This window comes from Saccostrea echinata, unplaced genomic scaffold (genome assembly GCF_033153115.1).
Source record: "Saccostrea echinata isolate AGI-Se365-2 ecotype Australia unplaced genomic scaffold, CSIRO_AGI_Sech_v1 ptg000054l, whole genome shotgun sequence".
NCBI lineage: Eukaryota > Metazoa > Mollusca > Bivalvia > Ostreida > Ostreidae > Saccostrea > Saccostrea echinata.
In genome coordinates this window covers 40760826-40785296 of record NW_026889803.1, presented here as the reverse complement: position 1 = coordinate 40785296, position 24471 = coordinate 40760826, and the positions used below count along the sequence as shown (strand labels likewise).

General features: G+C 34.2%; 1 protein-coding gene across 1 annotated transcript; it reads left to right on the top strand.

Moving 5' to 3' along the window:
- The first annotated feature begins 15044 nt into the window (after nucleotides 1-15044).
- Nucleotides 15045-18382, top strand: LOC133204877 (uncharacterized). The gene is made up of 4 exons (XM_061340620.1): nucleotides 15045-15472; nucleotides 17360-17439; nucleotides 17808-18013; nucleotides 18122-18382. Exons 1-4 carry the CDS (start codon nucleotides 15045-15047, stop codon nucleotides 18380-18382), a joined length of 975 nt encoding a protein of 324 aa, XP_061196604.1.
- The last annotated feature ends 6089 nt before the right edge of the window (nucleotides 18383-24471 follow it).

Sequence of the window (24471 nt, the reverse complement as noted above, 5' to 3'; positions counted from 1 at the left end):
TGAGAATAATTTTCACACCAATGATTATATATTGCTTTATTATCAGCCGTTTCCTGATCTACGAAAAAATGCAAGTTCCATTTCAAGGGATCTAATATAATGTGCCGATTTTCTGGTTTTCAAACATGACAATTTTTGTTAATTTTTATTTTTTTTTTTTTTTGAAATGCAAAAGGACATGCCCATGTTTAATGTTTACGTATGTTTGAGTAACTAGTATTTGATTCGCCAACTATATCATTGATTAAATTCCACCGATTTTATCATCTTTGCGTTCAGTACCACTAGTACATTTGTATTCACTGGATATACAATTTTTATGATAGGAGCGTCCAATGCAAAAAATTACTAGGAAACAAAAATCAAATTTCTATGAGACAAAGCTTTATTTAAGCATTAACAAGGAAAATGATATAAAGGACCTTTAAAGCATTTCATACTCCTTAGCGACTCATCCACTTCGGTAGAATACCTTTTCATATTTTATGATATTAAACATATGTTTAAATCAATTTTATGATGTTTTGGCGTTGAACACAATAAAAAAATTATATTTTGTGTTGTTACATAGTATGTAACAACACAAAATATAATTTTTTTTATTACTTCACATCCAATGTTTTATACTGTTTTTTATCCCATGTTTACCCCTTTATCCCGTGGATATGACTCATTGGATAAATTTTTCATAATCCACAGTTGTGACGTCACAATGGTTTTTGCGTTAGCGCGATGAAGTAAAATAAAGTGGAGTCCTATATAAAACAGTGTAAAACATTGGTTGTGAAGTATTAAACATGGGATAAAAAGAATCTCCCATGATTTGTAGTTGGATATGACTCGCCAAGGCTCGGGGGTAAAAAACACACAACTCGTTGGATAAAAAATCATATCCAACTACAAATCATGGGAGATCCTATATATACAGGACTCCACTTTATTTTACTTCATCACTCTAACGCAAAAACCATTGTGACGTCACAACTGCACTTAACAGTGGAATATGAAAAAATTATCCAGTGAGTCATATCCACGGGATAAAGGGGTAAACATGGGATAAAATATAATCTTGGAAATATAAAAACAAGAAATAATATCTTTATAAATCATATAAAACTTCAATCAGGTATTTATAAATACATACTTACATTGTATTATATTACATTTTGCGTTTCCCTCAACGCAAAAATTAAATAACGCAAAATGTAATAATCAAAAAAGTACATTATTACATTCTGCGTTAATCTCGACGCAAAATGTAATAACACAAAATGTAACAATCCTTAAAAGTCTGTTAATACATTTTGCGTTATTATATTCCACGTTGATTTCGACGCAAAATGTAAAAACTAATGTAATAATCCCAGTTTATTACATTTTGCGTTGTTATTACATTTCGCGTTGTAACAAAGCATGAGTATTATAGATATTAAAGCTGAACACGACTCGTAAATACGCATAAAGGCCATATTAGTTTTGCTATCACCTATATCCGCACTGGGGTATAGAAATTGTTCGCATTCGTTACACCCGACTGGTTTTACCTGTTCACTGCTGCATGTAGTACATGTCTGTTTTACACGTACATTGTCTTTTTGTTTACGTTTTATTTCATTGAATGTGCATTTGTGTTTATTTCAATTTGTAATGCATTGACCAGTGCAACTGATATCAAATATCTTTGATTTATAAATAACTACAGTGTATTTTTCTTGACGTGACAGAGACATACAGAAGTCATTTTGTCGCGCCCAAGTCTATCATATTGACAATGAAAGAGATGTCTGTTCAGGTAAACTCCTTGAAGCAAAATACATTGAACTCTGAACAAAGCTGAGGCTTATATAGTCACAGGCACCTGAAGCGTGGATCAACCTCCCCCCTCCCCAAACAAACTAATAAAACAATAGGAGTCTTTATTTTCTCGAAATGATGTGATTTCTCTGTCAACTCTATCTGTATGTCACTCTGTGTATTCGGTTTGTACTTTTGTTAAGGTTTTAAAAAATGGCCATATACGGTATAATAAAAATACACAAGGCAAGAAACAGAAATTAAAAACAAGATGTGTTTGTGAAGCACTGAGGCCCCCCGTATTGCAGCTTATGACGAAGGTTAAAGTTTCTCAAATGCAAGTCAAACTCCAGGTCAAAAAATCAGAAATGTTGGTACCCAAAGAAATATCTTGTCTCGAGGAAAATACCTGTGAAATATGAAAGCCCTAACACCAACCGTTGAAAAGTTATGGCGACGGTTAAAGTGTTTCAAAAGTAAGTAAAACATCAAAGTCAAGGTCAAATGGTGCCCAAGGGAAGGTCTTGTCACAAGTGAACACACGTACTTGAAATATAAAAGCCCTAGAACCAAATGTTATGGCCACGGTTAAAGTTTTTTTCAAGTAGTTCAAACTCCAAGTTCAAGGTCAATGGGCCAAAATTGTTGGTATCTGAAGGAAGATCTTGTCACAAGGAATACACATGTGAAGTATAAAAGCCCTAGCACCAATTGTTCAAAAGGTATGACCAAGGTTTAAAGTTTTTCAAAAGTAGGTCAAACTCCAAGGTCAAAGGGTCAAAATTGTTGGAATTCAAAGGAAGGTCTTGTCACAAGGATTACACATGTGAAGTACGAAAGCCCTAGCACCAACTGTTCAAAAGTTATGGCAAAGGTTAAAGTTTTCAAAAGTAGGTCAAACTCCAAGGTCAAGGGTCAAAACTGTTCAAAAGTTATGACCAAGGTTAATGTCTGATAAAATTAAGCAAAATGGTTCAAATTCCAAAGTCAAGGTCAAATTTGATGGTACCCAATGAAAGGTCTGATCACAAGGAATACACATGTGAAATATGAAAGTTATAGCTCCAACCAGTCAAAAGTTATGGGCAAGGTTAAAGTTTTTGCGGCCAAACAGACAGACAAACGGACAGGGCAAAAACTATATGCCCCCGAATATTCGATTACGGGGGCATAACAAACGGGGGGTTCCCCGCTTCGAGGCTGATTTCTAAGGTACTAATAGTGTTACCTATCATATATTTGCAACCAGTGTCAGGGAGATGTTCTCCTACTAGTCTCTGTAACCTTAACCCCATCTTTGGTGTTTTATATGCTGTAATCGGACATTTATTAGACGGACACATAAAATTTTCTCTATTGACAGCCTTGGAGAAGGTTTTGGAGTTATCTCTTAGTTTCGCTTCATCTGATTGGTCGACAAAATACAATAGAGGTTAAATTATTTGACTAATCAGATAAAGCGAAACAGATCGCCGTATATCAAACCATGATTTGTAATTTGTGTTTACACATCAAAGTCCAAAATTTAATTGCATATTTCTGTATTATAGTGTAGGATTACGTCTATATGTTGTTTAACAGTATTCATCATATTATGATGACATCACTAGTTGTCTAGAATGGTTATCATCTTTCAGCGGTACTATGAAACACCGAAATGCCCTGTAATCACCGAAATGCCCCAAGGAATCACCAAAATGCCCCTTATCTTGTTATAAAAAGACAAAAAAATTTATAAATATTGATAAAATTATCCCCTACTACCCAAACTCCGTCACCATTAGCGGAAAACGCGCCAGGTTACTCTCTCAATTATTTTTTTGGATTTGTTTCTTGTTTGCTACACTAAGTAATGAACTTGAACATTGTTTTCAGAACTATTTTTTAAAAATCAGTTATTGGGCTTATACAAAACTACTATAAATAGATGTGCATTACGTTCAATGAACCCAACTCCGTCACCAGGGCCCTCTACAATATGTCAACGAATTGATTATAATTTTTTTTCCAGTTTGGTGTTTTCTCACCCCAACTCCCTTTTGGTGCCTTATTTCCTGTAATCTTCATTAAATGAGGCAATCAAGTATATTTGTCGTTTTACTCATTACACACACGCACGTGCATGCATGTGCATGTTGACCATGTCTTTTTTAAAACAATTAATACATCTTTGTATTCTGAGTATCAAAACATTTCACAAAAAATAGAAATGTTACGGCTATGTCAAGTATATTGGTCATTTTAGCATTGCACACGCGCACACGTTCATGCATGTCCGTGATGACCATGTCGCCTTGTCTACATTATTGATATATATATTTTAAGATACTGAGTATCAATAATTTCCTCAAAAGTATAAAAGTGAAGACTATATCAAGTATATTGGTCGATTTACGCACAACACGCGCGCGCACGTGCATTCATTCATTCATGTGCATTATGACCCTGTCATCTCCTGTATACTTTTGATATATCTATATATTCTAAGTATCAAAATATTTCATAAAAATATATAAGTTACCTCTATATCAAGAATATTGGTCATTTTAGCATTGCATGCGCGCGCACGCGCATGCATATGCATGATGGCCATATTGTCTTGTCTACACTTTTAATATATTTCTATACTCTGAGGATCAACGCATTTCATAAAAAAAAAATAAAAGTTACTGCTATATCAAGTATATTGGTCATTTTACGCAACGCACGCGCGCGCACGTGCATGCATGTGCATGATGACCATGTCATCTTGTCAACACAATTAATATATCTTTATATTCTGAGTATCAAAGCATATCATCGAAAAATATATAATTTATTTCCACATTAAGTATATTGGTAATTTTACGCATTGCAAGCGCGCGCACGCATATGAAAGTGCATAATAACCATGTCATATTGTCTACACTGTTAATAAATATTTATATTCTAAGTATCAAAGCTTTTCATCAAAAATATAAAAGTTTAAGCTATATTAAGTATATTGGTTATTTTACGCATAGCACGCGCGTGCACGTGCATGCATGTGCATGATGACCATGTCGTCTTGTCAACACTACTAAGATATCTTCATGTTATAAGTTTCAGAACATTTCCTCAAAAATTGTAAAAGTTTCGTCTATATCAAGTATATTATTTCACTCATTGCGCATGCGCGCACGTGCATGAATGTGCATGCTGACCATGTCATTTTGTCTGCACTGTTAATATATCATTATATTCTGAGTATCAAAGCATTTCATAAAAAAAATGTAAAAGTTATGGCTATATCAAGTATATTGGTCATTTTACGCATTGCACGCGCATGCATGTGCGCGCAAAATGACCTTCGTTCCGCACATCTACATAATATGCCTATTAACTCTAAAAAGGTTTTACTTCCGTTCGCTTACGGAAGTGATCAAAGAAATCTTAAAATTTCAACTTTCTTTTTAAATCATTACTTACATCACATTATTGCATCTCATTTGTAGTTTCGAAATATGTTAGTCCCACAGGAAACAAAAACGTCAACTTCCAGTTATAAGAGAAAAACTACATAATTTGAGTATTTTTCTTTCCCATTAAAATCTTTTGTAGATTGAATCTTAAATATGGTCATTCAGACTGCAAATGTCAAGAGTAACCTTAAATATCTTTGTAAAATTCACTTCCGGTCGTGTGTTTTTCTGTCCTCAAAATGAGAAGTTGGCTGAGCAAGATCTCGGAAACGGTAAGAGAATAAGACACCAAACTTATGTGAGCAACAAACCTTAAGATGTAAGCAAAACCATTTGGGTTAAGAGCGTCAGCCGTCACTTCCGGTCGTCACAGGAAGTGATCAAAGAAATCGAAAATTTCAACTTTTCTTTTTTAAATTAAAAATTGCATCACTTCATTGCATCTTTTTCGCAGATTCGAAAGATGTTAGTCCCACCGGAAACAAAAAGACAACTTCCGGTTATAAGAGAAAAACTACATAATTTGAGTATTTTACTTTCCCACAAATATTCTTTATAGATAAAGTATTTGAAATGAATCTTAAATATGTTATTCAGACTGCAAATGTCTAGAGTAGCTTTAAGTATCTTTCAAATATTCACTTCCGGTCGCGTGTTTTCCTGTCCTCAAAATGAGAAGTTGTCTGAGCTAGATCTCAAAAACAGGTAAAAAATTAAAACACCAAACTTTTATGAGTAATAGACCTTGAGGAGTAGGCGAAACCATTTGGGTTGAACGCGTCAGTCGTCACTTCCGCTTGTCACAGGAAGTGATCAAAGAAATATAAAAAAATTAACTTTTCTTTTTTAAATTAAAACTTACATCACTTTGTTGCATCTCTTTCGCTGTTTTGAAATATGTTAGATTCCACAGGAAACAAAAACGTCAACTTCCGGTTTTAGGAGAAGACTACGTTATTTTGATATTTAACTTTCTCATAAATATTGCTTATTGAAAAAGTACTTGAAATGATTTTATGTATGCCGTAGATACTGCAAATGTCTAGAGAAAAGTCATAGATTTTTATAAAATTCACTTCCGGTTGCGTGTTTACCTGTCCTCAAAATTAGAATTTGTTCTTACAATATTGCTCGGCAACAGTAAACGACTGAAGTCTAAAACTTTCAGGACTGATAGTCAGTCATCAGTTTATTTGAATCTGAGAAAATCATGTATCGCCGTTACTTCCGGTCGTGACAGGAAGTGATGTAAAAAAGTGAATGGTTAATGGTTAGCACGTTGGATTTTCACGCTGACGACTAGGGTTAAATCCCCAGAGTGTCTGAATTTCTTTTATCACTTTTTCAGCTTGAATTTTCGTTTTTATTTTCAGAATCGGAGACAGAAGACCTCTCATTGCTCGCAATGAATTTCTAGTTATTCTTCTTCTTATTATTATTATAGACATAATGATTCACAGTGCTAAACGGTGATTTATTTAGCATCATTAAAGAATTACAGGACAGTCCGGGTAACGACATGTTGTTTGTCTATCTTTTGCAGTTATATCTATCAAAACATATTATTAGACAAATATCGTGTACTAGTATTAAGTGAAAGTTCAGACTTAGTTTTGATTGTGGCGACAATGCAGAATGTGTGACATCTGCTCTAAAAAAAATATCAACGTCTGATTTCTCCGGCATGTTTCATGGTTTTCTTAATTTTTTTCTTATCTATTGAAATAAAATATATGTACATGTTTCCTGATCAAGATAAACAGATTGTTTCTAACATCTTACTATGAGTAGAGCTACTTGGAAAAAAAAGTGTCAAGAAAATGTGTATTTTGATACGATTAACCGGTTAATCGGTCGAACGTCTTGTGGTTAACCGATTAGCAATTCTGTAATCGATTGCCATCCCTAATATCTATGAAAGAATTCTGTCAATTTGGAACCAAATTTAAATGTTAAAATGATTTTAAACTGTGATACAATGAAATGATTCAATGTTTTTTGTCGTTGTTGCTTTCCAAATATAGTGAATTTACACTTACCTGGCGTGCCCTTGATTGAATATTAGATATGCATGAGAGGTGGAATTAACAATGACATATTTGAAAAAAAAAACGTGATCACTCTTTCCCATCTCCCTCTCCATTCTGTATGGCACAAATACACTAATGACAAAGGTTTCAAAACGAAATTAACAATATGAGCACGCCCATAAATTAAGGGAGATTTTATATCAATGCCAGATGACTTAACGTGTTTGAACACAATGTCCTAGTTAGTACAATACATGCTACCTTATAAGTCATGTGACGGAATTTAGTATTCACAAAGTTACCTGAGGTAAGAAATCACATGATGAATTATAATATTCAACATGTCACAATCCTTGGTTACAACAGAGAAATCGAATGTAAGAAGAAGCAGTTTTTTCTCTTTTTAAGCATGAGCGCATTTTTGTCTATTAATCTCCTTTTGACACATCATTATTGATGCAAATATACAACTACTGTTAAACGTAGAACAATAGACAAACATGCACTGACCATGTATGAAGTCGGTAAAAAAGTGGGCGTCCTCATTATCGAACGGAGATTAAAGAAATTGTAATGACCCCTGCCTTTGGAAACAGATTCGAACTTAGTAAATACACACTTCTATTTAATGTAATTACATAAAGCTGTAGATGTTGACCATTCTTGCAATTAAGGAAGAGATTGCAAGGGTCCATGAAAAAAAATCCGCTCTATGAATTTTTCTCATTTTTACATATTATTTGCCTTACGTTAATGGTATCATAATATGAAAATGTCAACCATGGTCATCAGGGTTATAAAGAAGATATGGTTGCCATGGTAACCACCGTTTTTCAATATTTTGATATTTATGTAGTGAAATTTTAAATATGCCATACAGGTATCAAAATTGAAACAAATTAAAAAAATTTCACCAGATAATAAATAATATGCTTTATATTCATTGAAAATAAAAATTGTATCGGAAACTATTGATAGATATAGTAATGCCACAGTTGCTTAGGGAGTAGTAATTGTAAATTTGCAGTAATATTTTCACCCCAAGAACAGTTTTCAACGTCTTGACAAAAAATTGCCCAATGAATTTTCCTAAAATTGATATATTTTGTAACAATTATTATAAGTGATTTATGGTTAAAATATGAAGTGGGGTCATTACATTCTTTTTTAAGCTACATGCATTTCAATACCCCCCCCCCCTCCTAAAATATTAAAAGACTTCATAAATTTTAATCTGATGGTTTGTTTCTGAACCTTTAAAGTGCATAATCTGTTAAAAGACTATAAAAAAAACAATACGTACTGATTAATAAAATATTTTTTTCTGAAAATCTTTTGGTGGTTGCTCATTTTATACGTAGAGCAGAATGATATAAGTATCTTGTACACAAAAAACAACAATATGCACATTTTTTTTTATTTTTCCATCTCCAAAATATTCATTCTGTTATTATTTCAATACAAATGTATACATTCTAAACCAGTGCACAGTGGTCCAAGGGCCAAATTGTTCATGCTCTGAACACTCATCGAGGTCTCTGCACTGTGACTTGGAATCGGAAAGGGGGGTGGGTGGGTAGTCACTTGAACAAATTGAATGAGTAGATTATTTCAGAGAACTTGTATCTGCAATCTATACCGTATATAAAATAAATCCTAGCTATTATCTTATTTGACAAATTTTATTGATTTGCTATGTAATATTTACATTTGCAAATATTTTTCCTACACATTCATTGCAAGTTAGAAAACAGTTCATTTTCTCATGAACTATGTAAGCCTACATATCTCCATTGTGACGTCATAATGCCACACTTGACGTCAAAACTATAGGCCTAGTGCAAACTTTTGTTTCCAAAATAATGGTTGAATGACATTTATAAATTTGCGCTTCATGATCATGCGGTTCATGAAATATGCCGAGGTGAAGCGTCTTTGTTCATGTCCTCGTGAATTTTCAAAAATTAAATTTAATTTTTTAAATATATTCCCGTGAGCATGATGAGTTGAAATTTTTTTTTAAATGTATAACTTTATGCTCAAAATAATTTTCTTTCTCTAGTATACATGATACCTTCGTAGTTTCTCGATTGTCAGAGTTCACCTCTCTTAATTTCGTCTGTCATTCTTACATGCGTATTTTTTGCTAAATTTTTGAAAACTTGCAAAAAGAAACCTTTCTTTTCTTTTCAGAAGAAGTGTGTCGAGTTTCAATTTTTTTACCATGCAAATACGACGCATAAAACAATGTTTACGCAATATATATATATATATATATGTGCCGATGATTCAATGTTTACAATGTACATAGTCGATGTAAACGTTGAAAATGCTAGCGAAGATCTTACAGAGGAAAACAATTTCCTCTGCGATATTTTTAAAAAATACGTTCATGTCCAGAATGCAACCTGAAACTTTTCTATACACGTATATATGAAAATCGCATTCGTTTATGCTTCCTTATAGGCCTATATGCATTATAATCACTGAGAAAATCACGCCGTCTGAAGCTTCTAGGAAATGATTATCTATTCATAGATGTAAATCCTATAGTAAAAAAAAACCGATCTCAAATAAAATTCAAGTATTTTAATTAAAACTAGAGGACGTAAAGATCCAGGTATGAATTAAATTTATTTATGAAACAGCGTTCAGAACTACGACAAAGGCTAGACGTGTCAAAACGAAAAAAACACATTGATAAAAAAAATCTGCGTCGACGCTCACCAACACTCTGCAACATCACATCTTTAGGGCCTATTTTATTATTTCTCCGTTTTAAAAATATTGCCACGAAGATCTATTGTCATGGGCGTAATCATAATCACGCTCCTTTTTCCGGAAATGGTTACCGTAAATCTTCTTTTTTTAAACATCACATGAGTCGATCACGTGACGCCATGCAATCGCTTCTTGACGCAAATTCCGCATGTCCTTAAATGCAGTCATCCTTTATTAACATACAGTTGTTGACTTGGGTAGAGGGAAACAGTCGATCTGTAGGCCGCGGGCAACAGCTTGCACTCCGGTCAGACAGATCGACTGTTTCCCGAGACTCCTGTCAACAACTTTTTTTGTTATACTCCTACTAGATCAAATTCATAAATTTAACAGAAAATAAAAACTGTTTTAGGAGAGAGAGATTTTGTGTATTAATCAACAATCATCAATGGGATTGCAACTTTTTTCGTATTTTTACTGTCTCTACTGTCAAGTATCGCCTGGATGCCATCCTCGTTCGCCGCAGCAAAACGAACATCGGCCATTTCTGTTTATCTTAAGGTCAAGATCTAGTAAATGAGTTTAGAGTGTCTTTTTGGTGCTAGATCAATTATGACGTCATAATTGATTTAAACTTACTTTTCTCGTACTTTACAACTATAACAGAATTATGTAGAAAATGACACATTTTCATGGAATTTTATTTGAAATCATGTCAAAAGGAATCCCGATACCTATATTCAATTTAATATCATGTTAAAGAAGAGGTCAAGAAAATATGAAAAGTCGTTTCCTGAGAAAATGTGGGCAATGTTGATACATTTCCTTTGTCTGTGATCGAGAAAACTACCATTTTACCCGCTTTTCTTCATTTTTCATTGAAAAAGGCAGTTTTAAATATGATTTTTCGTTGAGTTTATCTAAAAATCATGTCCCGATACACCTTAATTTAATTAGCTATAATTGTAATAGATAATAAAAGGGATTTGTTTCTCAAATTTGAGAAATCTGTAGGCACTCTACATTTACTACATCTTGACCTTAACGACAGGTTTAAATTACTCGGCACTAGCTCCTCGGCTGATTACATTTAACTCGCGGTTACCCGAATCAGCCGAGGTTTGCCGAATGGGGAGAAGATAATGACGTCAGCGGGCAACAGTTATACCTCTAGTGTTATTACTCTATATAAAATTAATACCATAAAACTGTCTATGTCACTGAGAAGATACTATTTTCTTCATCTGAGGACTACTCCCTGAAAAATCGGAGCTACTCCCTGGGACTACTCCCTCATGAATATTTATTAATGATTTTAACCAATTAAAATGAACAGTGGGCGGAGCGTTCAAGGAATCTCGAGTCTGTGACGTAATGTTATTATTAATGTAACTATGACGTCAAAACATTTCGACATGCGATGTCAAAATCATACTGGAATTCTAGCAAAATGAAGACAACGATAATCCTTCAAAGTGTCAGTGAAATTATTTGATATTTTTTAATTTTATTTTCCTCGGTATTGATGTGCATCTCCTATACTGTAGTAATTAGTATTGATGCCTTAGTTATCGTACAATATTTTTAATCACGTGCATTTGTGATTATCTAAATGCCTCTATATTGTTTTAAAAAATGTCTGAGTCTCTAGTTTAATAAATCTCCCACGATTGTTTCGGTATGATAAAACAATTATGGAATGGGTACTCGGGAAATATCGCCGCCTCGGGAAATAGTTTCCTCCCTCGGGGAACCATAAATTTGCTATTTCCCTCTTACCCGTATATTAACACTTCCTGGACCGACAGTCGGGGAAAACAGTCGAACTGTTGGACTTTCTAAAGTAAGAAATTATATAGCGACTGTTTAGTAGGGGTATAACAATAAAAAATGAACCTCTTACATTGATTTTTGGTCGATATTTTGTATATTTTTTTCCATGAACAATGTACAGTATTTTCACCGAAATTCCAGTATTTTGAAGACTCCTGTACACTATTGGGTCTAAAAATTATCACATGTATGAGAAATATCTAAATGTGCTATCATTTCATATATCATGAATATCAAAAATATTACAATTACGAAGTATTTTCAGTTGTTCTTCTTGAAAAGATACATATATTCATTGTAAATGATTTGAAAAAAAATCGTATCTTGTATGCATCTTTCTTCATGAGAAGTTTAGTGGTAAATGTCATTGACTTAAAAGTTGCTTTCAAAAAGTTGGCATTAAAAGATTTTTGTAAAAGGAAAGATATATATGTACATATATGAGAAGTAGGGGAATAGATTACATGTATTTATACATGTCTGTTGTTTTAGAGTGGATTTAGTCCACAGCCAACCCAAAATGTTATTGTTCAACCCACACAAGCTGCTTCATACATCCTGAATGATGTGGAAGATGACGACGAAGAATTCAATATTGGGAGAGGATTTTATATTCGTCAATTAGCAGCAACGTTCATTATCATTCATCACGATGGCAACTGTACTGGACCTGGTTTCTGTACACCATCACGACAGCACTTGACTTTTAAAAGAATAAATGTATACTTTCAGTTCGATTTGGAAATCCTTTTTGTCCCTTCAATTTTACTTTTATTATAAATGTTTTAAAAATGTTTCATTAAATTTCCAATTGAGAAAAACACTTGTATACATGTATATTAAAATACCATATTAAAGTATCTAAACCTCAACTAATGAGAAAAATATACCTTATCAAGTTAAAATTGATTCTCGAGAGCAGGATTAAGTTGACATTTTCTGATTCTTGTTATTAATACAAATCTGTATAAATTATTCATACTGATTCAATTTAATGCCATTAACGGTGTCTGTCTGTCAACATTGAAATGGTACTCCAACAATATTTGATAATTTAAAATTTTCTATTAAATGTTTACTGAAAACAATTTTTCAAAACCTTGCAATATTAATTGTGGAATGTGAAACTGAAAAAACTAGTGGAAAGGTTATAATAAGCCATATTTTGCTTAATAAGTAAGGAAGAACTCCTCTTGAATATGTGTACACATTTCTTGACTTTGAAAATCAAATTAGTGCTAATTATGTGTAATGTTTCTTGCTCAGTAGTTCAGTTTTTACGGACCTTAACATATTGTTGAGGAATAGATTGCACAATTATTTTATTCCTGTACAAATCTTTACTAGTGAACTATGTTAGTTTTAATCTTTTTACCTGGACAATGGAACAGTCAGGTAAAAAGTTTTTCATATTTCATTCACTGGAATGCTAGAGGACTTTCATCTTATGATATTCATTTTTAATAGATTGTAGTGAGATTCATACATGTACATGTATATTGAATGATAAAGAAAAAAATCAGCTTCACAACATGTGGTAAATGTTTCTGTATCTTTATTTGAAATGTGGGTATATATAATCTGCAAAACTTATAAATAGTATAATGTAGGTATTTAGTGATGACAAAAAATGTGCAATGTGTTTCTACTGTATATAGCTTCAGATCTGTACATGCTTGTGTATAATTTCTTGCTTGCTGTGTCAGTTTCGTTTACCTCTCTTCCTTAAAACATTTTTTCAGAGAGTTTTAGGTATTTGCTTTAGTTTTAGGATGCATGTTTACCCTTTAAGGAGAGTGATTGGCAGCTTTTCAAAATATATGGTAGAAATAGAAATGTCCTAAACTAGCTATAGAATTGATGAGAACAGTTATAATTTTTCTTATTGCAGGATGTATATGCTGGAAATCTGAATAAATAAATAATGACCATCTGAGGTGACTGAGAATATGATTATGCAATACATGTTCTTTAGAATTATACCATCTATTGATTTTGTTATCAAAGTTTCTTTTTTAATCATGTACAGAAATGCCTTTATTGAATTACAAATATTTTTCTATATAGCTTTCTGTAAGGACTGTTTATGATGCTGTAAATATAGACTGTTTAAGTTGGTTACTGCTTTTTAGAAACTTTATTCAGGTTAATGACCGTCCATATCATATATAGTTTTCTTTTGAGAGGCATTTGCTGTGTATCGTGTTACATGTTCTTATCAAGTTATAAGTTTATGCACCAAGGATCACCTTCAGAAATGTGTGAAATAATGAATAAATTGCTTTTAAGTGAGCGTCTCAGAGAAAACCATGCAAAATGGCAAAAATGGTCCACAAGCTTACATCTCAGATATTTTAAAACTGGTATAAAACTGGAAGAACCTCCCATGAAAGTCCAAATTTTGAATTCAATTGCTCCTCAATGTTGTTCTATTTTTAGCTTTGACCTACTTTAAGTATTGGCCCAAATATCCTTTGAAAATTGTAAAAAAGATATCAAAAACGATACATTTTGAGTACCAAAATACAAAAATAAGAGAACAATTCATACAAACTTTTTACTCATATGTAAGTTATCTATGTCTTATATTTTCAGTAAAACAAAGTTGAATTGATAGTATTGCTTTTATAAAGATCAGGCAGAATTTAGAAAACTGGCATATCGATACCATTGCCAGATATGAAAGAAAATGCTTAGTTTGAGTAAGGTATAAATATACCTGTAAACGCTTGCATCTTGTCTATTTCACATAATTATAGAAGTAGAAGACCTAAATGGAAACTGAAAAAAAATCCATATTTGGATTCTCAAAGTTTACTGCACAATTGATAAAAATTGATATATATATATATATATATGAAATGACATATTTTAGGTCATTCTTGAATTTATTCATATTTTAGATATCGAGACCTTAAAATGCTTTTTAAATTTTGAATTAATTTTAAAAATATATTTTCTGGTCATAAATACTTGTTAGATCAATATCTTCCATGTCTAAATCCTGTAGATAAGTTTTGTTTCTATGAAAAATTATTTATAAGATTTACCTCCCCTTAAATGCAATCTCTAGGCAGAGGAGGTAGAAAAGAGAAGAGAAGTCAAATGGAGGTCAAAACATAATTTATCAGAATGGACTTGATGCAACTTTTTTGATCTATGTGGTCTGATCTTTTTAATCAAAATGACTTCCAAGATTTTTCTGATTAATTTGATATATTTATAAATGGAAATGGATGTTCATTTACAAGAACTGCCAACCAAATGCCCTGCTGTGTGTGACTTTCATAATGGAGAATCTGATTGTAATTCTGCAAACACTTTTTATGCTTATGAATGTGACATAGATATCTTGAGTCATCTATATTCTCTACAAAGTGTGGAAATAATAGACAAGCATGTATATGATGCTCACATATGTCCTGAGTATATATTAATATTATGTCGAAGTGGGTATTTCACGGTTGATAAAACCGTTCTTTCAATGAGAATGTGTATAAAGCACCGTGAAGAGTTGGGGGCACGATGGAAAAGACCCAAGAGAACCTGTGCCTATCCTGGTCATCAGGGAAACATGAAAGCAGACAGAGGAGCCAGTCCAACAATTTCTAAAGAACTATGGTTAAATACAAGACAAATATTACCAGTAGTTTCAGGTTGGTTATAATTATTATGAACCTAGTTAGTAGTTATCATATTTTCAATAAAAAGATTATAAAAAAAAAGTTGCATTGAATTATGTGTATGAAAGAAATATTTATTCCAGTAGAATAAATTTAGATAATAAATTCAAGTTAATTTTAAAGAGTATACATGGAGTAATTTGAGAAATGCAAACTGATCACTGATCACAAGTAGTAAGACATACATGGTCTGTTAGTATCTTATTTGAAAACAAGCATTCTGAGAGTATTGCATTAGCAACACTAGTCCCCTACCGGCAAGTGTAATCTGGTTCCATTCCTGTTAAGAATTGAAAATGTCATAATTCTGTCAAAAATTAATGAAGCGGGACGAAATGCAAACTTGGTCTGTAACTCATCAAGGTAAAGCCACATACCAAAAATCAGCTCAATATCTACAAGCTTTTAGAAGAAAACTGCGGAAAACCCGGAAAAATTGAAAAGGCCGTAATTCCGTCAAAAATCAATGAAGCGGAACGAAATGCAAACTTGATCTGTAACTCATCAAGATACACTCACATACCAAAAATCAGCTCAATATCTGCAAGCGTTTAGGAAAAAAGTGCGGAAAACCAAGTGGGACAGACTGACAGACAGACAGAGGGACAGACAGACAGACAGACGGACAGACCGACAGACAGACGGACGGACAGACTCAGAGGAAACCTATAGTCCTTGTTAGTCCCCTACCGGTGAAACCGGAGGGGACTATAGGTTTCCTCTGAGTCTGTCCGTCCGTCTGTCTGTCTGTCTGTCCCTCTGTCTGTCTGTCAGTCTGTCCCACTTGGTTTTCCGCACTTTTTTCCTAAACGCTTGCAGATATTGAGCTGATTTTTGGTATGTGAGTGTATCTTGATGAGTTACAGATCAAGTTTGCATTTCGTTCCGCTTCATTGATTTTTGACGGAATTACGGCCTTTTCAATTTTTACGGGTTTTCCGCAATTTTCTTCTAAACGCTTGTAGATATTGAGCTGATTTTTGGTATGTGGCTTTACCTTGATTAGTTATAGATCAAGTTTGCATTTTGTTCCGCTTCATTAATTTTTGACGGAATTATGGCATTTTCAATTCTTAACTGAACAGAACCAGATTACACTTGCCGGTAGGGGACTAGTTTTGCTCATGCAATACTCTCAGAATGCTTGTTTTGTTTGTAACCTAAATTAAGGCATTCACAGAAAACTATAGAAAAAAATTATTATATCTCAAAACAGTTGAAGTACACTAGGTGATCACTATTATTTATTATTTATAATTTGTTTATTTACTCAATATATTATTAAACATAGGAAATTTAAAGAAAATGAATTCGATAATGATGTGTATATGCCATAAATAAGTTTTATTACTGAATGTTCTTGTACTTAGACAAAATTTGCATTATTAGTCCCCTACCGGTGAAACCGGAGGGGACTTTAGGTTTCCTCTGAGTCTGTCCATCCGTCTGTCTGTCTATCTGTCAGTCTGTCCCACTTGGTTTTCCGCACTTTTTTCCTAAACGCTTGCAGATATTGAGCTGATTTTTGGTATGTGAGTGTATCTTGATGAGTTACAGATCAAGTTTGCATTTCGTTCCACTTCATTGATTTTTTGACGGAATTACGGCCTTTTCAATTTTAAAGGGTTTTCCGCAATTTTCTTCTAAACGCTTGCAGATATTGAGCTGTTTTTTGGTATATGACTTTACCTTGATTAGTTATAGATCAAGTTTGCATTTTGTCCCGCTTCATTGATTTTTGACAGAATTATGGCATTTTCAATTTTTAACGGGAACCAGATTACACTTGCCGTTAAGGGACTAGTATTGCTAATGCAATACTCTCAGAATGCTTGTTTATTTCAATTACTTGTCTTGTGGCAATTTGCAAGAGGTGCTCAATGGAGCATAAGAAGAATGTTTCTCCCTCTTACAATGTACAGTTTGTGGAAGAACTTGGTAATTATAATATTTGTTAAGTATACATTAGGTAGCTAGTATGCAAAAGGATACATTAAGCAATTTTCAGACTCAAAATGTTGACATTTTGAGGAAAAAATTGAGAATGAGCGAGGACTTTGAAACATGCTTAATAATTTTATTACATATAAGACAAAATCCTTTGTTAGGTAAAAAGTACTTGTACATTTGTTGTTAAACTCATGAAATTCTGAAACTAATGTGCTGCATGTAATATATATTTTGCAATAGTCCATTCTAGTTTAGTGCATTATTGCACATGCAACTTGTGCCATCCCTGACAAATTTTAATTTTTATATCAAAAAAAGAAGTATTTGTTTAGAAGATCACATTATTTTACTTTCAGATTGGTGTGAACAAATTTGTAGGACTCGCCATAGAGACTTGAAAAGAGCTTTAGTAAGCAATCATGGATTGAAAGGAACTAAAGCTTGTGTTGTCTCCATTGACAATGCAGAGGAACCAAAAATGAAATCCAAAATCCCCCAGATTAGCCTTCTGAACAACTTCATATTTAATGTGGATTCAGTAATTATGAGAAAGGCATACCAGGTTGGTTGTTGTTTTTTTTTAATTCTACAATATACAGTAGAATATACTGTAGAATTTCTATTATTTTAGTTAAATATTACTAATGCATTATGGATTTTTCTGGTATAGGTTTTAGAAGAATTTCTGTCCCATGCAGTTGATACTGGACAAGTTCGTATGAGAAAAAGAAACTCTAACAACAGAAATGAAGCTGTCAGTGAGCAGGGCCAGGATCAGAGACAACTGTATGATGAATTGTATTCATGTCCAGATCCCTCTTGTCAGAAACAGTATGTAAGGTCTGCCAATCTCGAGAAACATATTGCTCTGGGAAACCACCTTTATGGAAAAGCAGAGGAAACTGCAATTGGTTATGGCATTAAAATCTGAAAATGTGTTAAAAGTTGTAAATACGTAATTTTGTGTATCCATGGCAACCTATTTGATAAACATGTAGAAAAAGGTGTGAAAAGTTTATTTTCTGCAATTTTATTCTAATTGTTAAAGATATTTCTAAAGATACAAGTTACAATTCCAGCATTTCATGAAATGCACTTAATTAGCATATGAATATATTAGCATATATGTATTTCTAATTTAAACACTTGATATTTTGCTTTGTTTGGTAAACATGGTAAACATTTTTATGGTAGCTTACATGCTATGTTAGTATAACATGTTCTTTTGTGTCTATTTCATAGTGTCCATCCCTAAATGCATCATTCATGCAAGTCCAAAAAACTATTACCTGGTCACTCATCTGGAAAATCTAGGTCAGATCCAGCATCCGAAGCAAGCGTGGTAGTGTCCATCCCTAGATGCATCATCCATGCAAGTTTGGTCCAGGTAGGGCTTATATTTACTTGGGAATGGGATTGCTCCAAAATCTAAACCAGGTCTCACATGTGGAAAATCTAGCTCAGATCCAGCATCCGAAGCAAGTGTGTAGTGTTCATCCCTGGATGCTTCATCCATGCAAGTTTGGTCTAGGTAGGGCTTATAGCTACCTGGGAATGGACCTGCTTCAAAAACTTTAACCTAGTCACTCATCTGGAAAATCTACGTCAGATCCAGCATCCGAAGCAAGTGTGGTAATGTTCATCCCTAGATGCATCATCCATGCAAGTTTGGTCCAGGTAGGGCTCATAGTTACTTGGGAATGGGCCTGCTCGAAAAACTTTGACCTGGTCACTTGTCTAGAAAATCAAGGTCAGCATCCAAAGCAAGTGTGGTAGTGTCCATCCCTAGATGCATCATCCATGCAAGTTTGGTCCAGGTAGGGCTTATAGTTACTTGGGAATGGACCTGCTCCAAAAACTTTGACCTGGTCACTCACCTGGAAAATCTAGGTCAGATCCAGCATCCAAACCAAGTGAGGTAGTGTCCATCCCTAAATGCATCATTCATGCAAGTTTGGTCCAGGTAGGGCTTATAGTTACTTGGGAATGGACCTGCTCCAAAAAACTATTACCTGGTCACTCATCTGGAAAATCTAGGTCAGATCCAGCATCCGAAGCAAGCATGGTAGTGTCCATCCCTAGATGCATCATCCTTGCAAGTTTGGTCCAGGTAGGCTTGTAGTTACTTGGGAATGGACCTGCTCCAAAAACTTTGACCTGGTCACTCATCTGGAAAGTCTAGGTCAGATCCAGCATCCAAACCAAGTGAGGTAGTGTCCATCCCTAAATGCATCATTCATGTAAGTTTGGTCCAGGTAGGGCTTATAGTTACTTGGGAATGGACCTGCTCCAAAAAACTATTACCTGGTCACTCATCTGGAAAATCTAGGTCAGATCCAGCATCCGAAGCAAGTGTGGTAGTGTCCATCCCTAGATGCATCATCCATGCAAGTTTGGTCCAGGTAGGCTTATAGTTACTTGGGAATGGACCTGCTCCAAAAACTTTAACTTGGTCACTCATCTGGAAAATCTAGGTCAGATCCAGCATCCGAAGCAAGTGTGGTAGTGTCCATTCCTAGATGCATCATCCATGAAAGTTTGGTCCAGGTAGGGCTTATAGTTACTTGGGAATGGGACTTGCTCCTAAAACTTTAACTGGGACACAACACTAACGCCGATGCTGGGCGTATGGCATAAGCTCATCTCAACTTCGTCGAGGTGAGCTAAAAAAGTTCGAAGAAATGGAAAAAAAAATTTGCAGATGGAGAAAGAAAAAAAAAAGCTTTACCATTGCTTTTTTAGCTTTAGGGGTCCTTTTTTTAGTACCCAAAGGTCTTGTTACAAGGAATACACATGTGAAATATGAAAGCTATCATTTCAAGCAATCCAAAGTTATTGGCAAGGTTAAAGTTTTTGCAGACAAATAGACAGATGGATGGACAAGAAAAAAACAATATGCCCCCGAATCTAAAGTATGGGGCTTAAAAAACAGTCTCATCATTACAGTTTAACCTACTTACACTTGCATTACACAATCTCAAACTTTGTTTGCATGGGATACAAAATTTAATAAATCATCATCAGTGTCAACAAAAAATCTATCAAATTCTTCACATGCAACCATTAATTGTTCCTTTTTATGACAGAAATTTTTCTTTCTGGCTGAAATATGGTAGTATAAAAGTGTACAGTAATAAAAATAAGTAAAGCAGCATTGGATTTATGAATGTACATCAAAATAGATTTTAATTAGTACAGTTCCGACATAATCACATGCATCATGGAATAAAGCATAAATACAAATATGCACCATATTAGTATCAAAGAAAGTATTGAAGAGATATTTTGTGAGAATCTGTCAGTCTTCATGAACTTTAACATTTCTGGTAATAAATTATACGTTACAATAAGGATTCAATCTCATCAGGACGGACAGAAAAGTCTGATACCAGAATGTTTGAGGTAACAAAGTTGAAACTCATACAAAAATCTACTATTGACTCGCTTTCAAGTTAAGACTAAAGTATCCCTTGTAATGACATATCAGCATCCAAGTTAATCAAGTTCAACTGCATTGTGTAACAAAGAGTCAAGTTTCCAGATCAACTGCATTGAAATCACACCTGCTTTTCTTTTCTAGAGTCTCCAGGATCTCTTCAATCTTATTGTAGTCATCCATACTGCCAAAGTAAACATATACTAGTCTTAATACATCCAACTTACTTTCTGTAGTGTCTGAACTGGGTGAAAACACTGGTGGACCAAAATGTTCTTCAGTTGAATGACACTCTCTAGAGATACTTGTAATCCAGCCAGAAGTTACCCTCCAGCCACTTCTCTCTTTGCCGAACCTCAAAGTGTCAGTTAGTGACATATCTGATGGGCTTGTTCGTACCCCAGCTTTCCACAATGCCTTCACAAAGTCAGCTCTTCCAAGATAATGGTGTTGGCAGATCCGTGTCACTGCGATGGTGGACACTATCTTTTCCAAGTTGTAGTAAAAGATTTAAAATCTTGCTATTTTCATGAATGACAAGATAATGAAACACACCATTTCCAAATGTATCAACAATTTCAGCCATTTCCTTTTCGAGCCTAGACTTTCTTGATTCATAAAGAAATGAATGACAAGATAATGAAACACACCATTTCCAAATGTATCAACAATTTCAGCCATTTCCTTTTCGAACCTAGACTTTCTTGATTCATAAAGAAATGAAGTATATTCTTGTATTCTTCATCCTTAGCAAACTCAATATTTATTGGTTGAGTTTCATTTTGGAAACGGTATTCTTACATGGTAACAATAGATCTACATTTTTCATTATGGTCACTGAATATAATTCCCAGCAAAGCAGCTTGCAACACTGAATAACCCTCTTCAGTTTTCTCTTCCTCCTCAAAATTTTGAACAAATTTTTTAAGCATTGAAAATTTTCCTCCAGATGCAGCAAAATGAGTACAAGTCCAGTTGAGTTCTGAATTCTCGTAGTTCTGAAAACTATGTTAGTTTTAATCTTTTGATCTTTTTACCTAAACAATGGAACTGTCAGGTAATAAGTTTCTCATATTTCATTCACTGGAATGCTATTTAGAGGATTTTCATCTTACATGTATGATATTCATTTTTAATAGATTGTAGTGAGATTCATATAGCATCAACCATTCAAAAGTTATGGCCAAGGTTAAAGTTTTTCAAAAGTACGTCAAACTCCTAAGTCAACGTCAAAGGGTCATAGAGGTTGATATCCAGAGGAAGGTCTAGTCACAAAGAATACACATGTGAAGTTTGAAACCCCAAGCTTCAACTGTTCAGAAGTTATGGCAAATGTTAAAGTCTCATAAAATTTTGCAAAAGTGGGTCAAACTCCGAGGTTAAGGTCAAAAGGTCAAATATGATGGTACCCAAAGAAAGGTCTTGTCACAAGGAATACACGTGAAACACAGCTCCAACCAATCAAAAGTTATGGGCAAGGTTAAAGTTGACAACAGACAGACAGACAAACAGGACAAAAACAATATACCCCCAGGATCTTTCGATCCCAGGGCATAAAAATGCACATCTAACTTGGAGGAGCATCTAAATGGAACCACACATGCATGTATAGAAAGCTATCTTAAAATAAATAAGGTCACCACGTTAACATTTTAGGACCTTTGATTCCCTTCATTTAACACTTAGGGTAAAATGACACATTTTAAGATTTAAAATTAATGAAAAAATATTTAAACATGAGGATTCCATAATCCATTATTTGAATATATAATTTCAATCTGTCCAACATCCTCAAATATGTTTTTATTTTAAATTTACAATTGTTGACTGTACACCACATAGTACATGTATACATATAGCAAAAAAACCAAACAATCAAACCAAAACAAAAACATAGGTAATCAGAGATTACAGAGCTCACCTCAACGAATGTTGTCTCTAAGTAAGGCAAAGTCCCACACTGAACTAATAATCTAGGAGTGTGCATCCCTAGATGCAACATTTATGCAATTTTGGTCTAATAGGGCTTGCAGTTACTTGGGAATAAACTTATCTGAAAACTTAAAACTAGTCACACATCCAGAAAATGTAAGTCAAATCCAGCATCCGAAGCAAGTTTTCAGATTGTTCGTCCCTTGATGGATCATCCATGCAAGTTTAGTCAATATAGGGCTTATAGTTACTTGGAAATGAGATCTGCTCCAAAAACTTTAATCTGGTTACTCATCCAGAAAATGTAGGTCAGATCCAGTATCCGAAGCAAGTCCAGTAGTGTGAATCCTTAGATGTATCATCCATGCAAGTTTTGTCAATATAGGGTTTATAGATACTTGGAAATGACATCTGCTCCAAAAACTTTAACCTGGTCACTCATCTGGAAAAAATATAGGTCAGATCCAGCATCAGAAGCAAGTCCAGTAGTGTGCATCCTTAGATGTATCATCCATACAAGTTTGGTCAATATAGGGCTTATAGTTACTTTGAAATGAGATCTACTCCAAAAACCTTAACCTAGTCACTCATCCGGGAAATGTAGGTCAGATCCAGCATCCGAAGCAAGTTCAGTAGTGTGCATCCTTAGATGTATCATCCACACAAGTTTGGTCAATATAGGGCTTATAGTTACTTGGAAATGAGACCTGCTCCAAAAACTTTAACCTGCTCCAATAACATTAACCTGGTCATTCTTTAGCTGAAATTGCAGCATCTGAAACCTTGACTGGTACAATGAAACACACTAGAAGCATCCTCCATGCATCTCTGATTAATATAGGCCATAAAAGTACTTGAAAAGAAAACTGCTCCAAAAACCTTAACCTGGGACGCCAACGCCGAGGATATTACATAAGCTCCCCCAACTTGGTTGAGGTGAGCTAAAAAACAAACAAACATTGAAATGATCGAACTTTTGTTTCTGGCATTTCAGTGCATTTTTTTCTTCAAACCTTATTTTATATACATGTAATAAACTAAATATGTAGAAAATTTCATGCAATAAATTGTTTAACAACTTCAATTAATACATGTCTTCATCATACTGACGCAAATATAAATTAACTTATTATATACATGTATTGTGAAAAATTGCAACAAACTTTCATAATTTCCATATCATTTAACAGGTTCTCATATCATTTCACTTCATTCAATCCATTCATGCCAGTGGCCAAGTGGCGCAGTGGTTAGAGCGTTTGCTCTAGAGTCACGGAGTAAGGAATTGATCCTTACGTCGTGGGTTCGAATCCCACTGCGGGACGTGGAGACCGGTCCTTCAGGATGAGACCGTTTAACTGAGGTCCCGTGTCTCAGTAAGTGCTGGCCAGAAAAAGATCCCTCACTGCTCAATGGCCCTAGTGCTGAGTATAGATATAAAATTTTGTGGCGTCTTAATATGAAAGAAAAATTCTCGAGGGGAACGTTTTAAAACAAATAAAAAACAAAATCATTCATGCCACCATTCACGGTAGCTCAGTTGGTAGAGCGCTCGCTCTGTGATAGGGAGGTAGTGAGTTCGAATCTCGGTCATGACTGACTGAAGTCGATAAAAAATGGGTAGTAACTGTTCCTTTGCCATGCACTCGGCA